This window comes from Oncorhynchus mykiss, chromosome 16 (assembly GCF_057628025.1).
Source record: "Oncorhynchus mykiss isolate SJ-2025 chromosome 16, ASM5762802v1, whole genome shotgun sequence".
Taxonomy (NCBI): domain Eukaryota; kingdom Metazoa; phylum Chordata; class Actinopteri; order Salmoniformes; family Salmonidae; genus Oncorhynchus; species Oncorhynchus mykiss.
The window spans coordinates 1,232,501-1,235,000 of NC_143037.1; the positions used below are offsets into that span (position 1 = coordinate 1,232,501).

At 38.6% G+C, this 2,500-nt stretch overlaps 1 protein-coding gene across 3 annotated transcripts in view; it reads left to right on the forward strand.

Moving 5' to 3' along the window:
* nid1a (nidogen 1a) overlaps positions 1-2,500 on the forward strand; it is a 69,154-nt gene that overhangs the window by 56,241 nt on the left and 10,413 nt on the right. For 2 of the 3 annotated variants that reach the window (XM_090201707.1, XM_090201708.1), the window contains one exon: positions 1,247-1,404. In XM_090201707.1, coding sequence (XP_090057833.1) covers positions 1,247-1,404 — 158 coding nt within the window. Of the gene's footprint in view, positions 1-1,246; positions 1,405-1,483; positions 1,540-2,500 lie in introns of those variants that run through there. The other variant, XM_090201709.1, reaches the window with a different exon arrangement.

Genomic DNA, 2,500 nt, shown 5'->3' on the forward strand with positions numbered 1-2,500 from the left:
TAGATCTATGGTCCAGTCTGTTCCCCTCCTCTAGTACCCCTATCCATTCCACTTAGTAGATCTATGGTCCAGTCTGTCCCCCTCCTCTAGTATCCATTCCACTTAGTAGATCTATGGTCCAGTCTGTTCCCCTCCTCCAGTACCCCTGTCCATTCCACTTAGTAGATCTATGGTCCAGTCTGTTCCCCTCCTCTAGTACCCATTCCACTTAGTAGATCTATGGTCCAGTCTGTTCCATTCCTCTAGTATCCATTCCACTTAGTAGATCTATGGTCCAGTCTGTCCCCCTCCTCTAGTATCCATTCCACTTAGTAGATCTATGGTCCAGTCTGTCCCCCTCCTCTAGTATCCATTCCACTTAGTAGATCTATGGTCCAGTCTGTTCCCCTCCTCCTCCAGCTGCTATTCTGTGCTATCTCCTAGCTGCTATTCTGTGCTATCTCCTAGCTGCTATTATGTGCTATCTCCTAGCTGCTATTCTGTGCTATCTCCTAGCTGCTATTCTGCACTTTCTCCTAGCTGCTATTCTGTGTGATCTCCTAGCTGCTATTCTGTGCTATCACTTAGCTGCTATTCTGTGCTATGTCCTAGCTGCTATTCTGAGCTATCTCCTAGCTGCTATTCTGTGCTATGTCCTAGCTGCTATTCTGAGCTAACCCCTAGTTGCTATTCTGTGCTATGGCCTAGCTGCTATTCTGAGCTAACTCCTAGCTGCTATTCTGTGCTATCTCCTAGCTGCTATTCTGAGCTAACTCCTAGCTGCTATTCTGAGCGAACTCCTAGCTGCTATTCTGTGCTATGTCCTAGCTGCTATTCTGAGCTAACTCCTAGCTGCTATTCTGAGCTAACTCCTAGCTGCTATTCTGATCTAATTCCTTGCTGCTATTCTGAGCTAACTCCTTTACATAGCTAGGCCTGTTATACAGGATGGCTTATATGCTACAACACCAGCATTTCAAGAAATGTTGAAACATTATAAAATTTTGTGTCAGTAAGATATTATTATTAATATATTTTTATTTAGCCAGGGGAAAACACAACGAGACCCAGCTCTCATTTGGGATCAATACAGAAAAGACAATTATACACAAAAAAAAATTTAAATTGCAAATATTATATACACAATAAACAATCAAACAAAACAAACACATTTATCAATGTAAAAATCCCTAACCGTTCTCCTAAACTGACCCAGAGACAACAACACATCCGAACATTATATTCACTGCTCTGTTCGTTCCACCAGCAACATGTACTGGGCAGACTGGAACCGTGATGCTCCTAAAATCGAGACTTCTGCCATGGATGGGACCAACAGGAGAGTTCTGGTGAAGGATGACCTGGGGCTACCTAACGGACTCACCTACGACCCGCAGAGCTCTCAGCTGTGCTGGGCCGATGCAGGTACAGTGTTACTACAGTCACTACAGCACAGAGACCTCTGTACATGTCTCTGTTGATGTATAATATGTCTGGTCTTCAGGAACCCACATGATGAAGTTAATAAACCCTGCCCAGGGTTAGTACAGTACCTTCAGAAAGTATTCATACCCCTCAACTTATTCCACCTTTTGTTGTTACAGCCGGAATTCAAAATGGATTAATTAGATCAGACACAACACCCCATAATGACAAAGTGAAAACATGTTTTTAGAATTTTTTTGCAAATGTATTGAATATGAAATATAGAAATGTCTAATTTAAGTATTCACACACCTCTCTTCTAAGGTAAAATACCATATTCCTGCTTAAGTGGAGAAGTATTTTTTTTTACTCTTTGCCTTGATAACATTTTTTATGGTATTTTTCTAAAATAGTAATTCAACTTTTGGCGAGTATGAGATTATCATTCACCTAATGTACAGTTTAAACACATCTCAAATTATGTCGGGGGTCGGCTTTTCTCTGTCCTCTATCTACTTTTGTTATGGTAAAGGTCTTCATTTTTTTGTTTACATATTTAATACATTTTTGGGTGTTTAAGATGCACTCTGTCCATTCTCCATATTCTGTCGCTAAGTGTATTTCTGTTGGTGTAATTAAGCATGAACATGAGAATGATCCAATATCACTATATCATGGATTTTTGAACCCAGTATGTTGTTGAGTGCATTTTTTAAACTTTTTTTGTTGTTGTTAATTCTTGAATATATTTTCTTGCTTTAGTCTTTTGCAGTTTGGAATAATAATTATAATTTATTTGTAGAGATTATATTTTTCAGCCTCTTTGGAGAATTTGACATTTTTATTGCTGCGTCTGTCAATTTCATCGAATGAATGATTTATATCACCTGCTAAAATAATAGTTTCTGCGGACATCAACTAAAGTAAAGCTACAAAAATGTGGCAAAGAAATAAACATTTTAGCAGTTTTGCTTTAATCCCATGTTGAAAATAAGATACATGTTTTTGAATATTTTTATTCTGTAAAGGCTTCCTTCTTTTCACTCTGTCATTTAGTTTAGTATTATGGAGTAACTACAATGTTATCACAGCCATT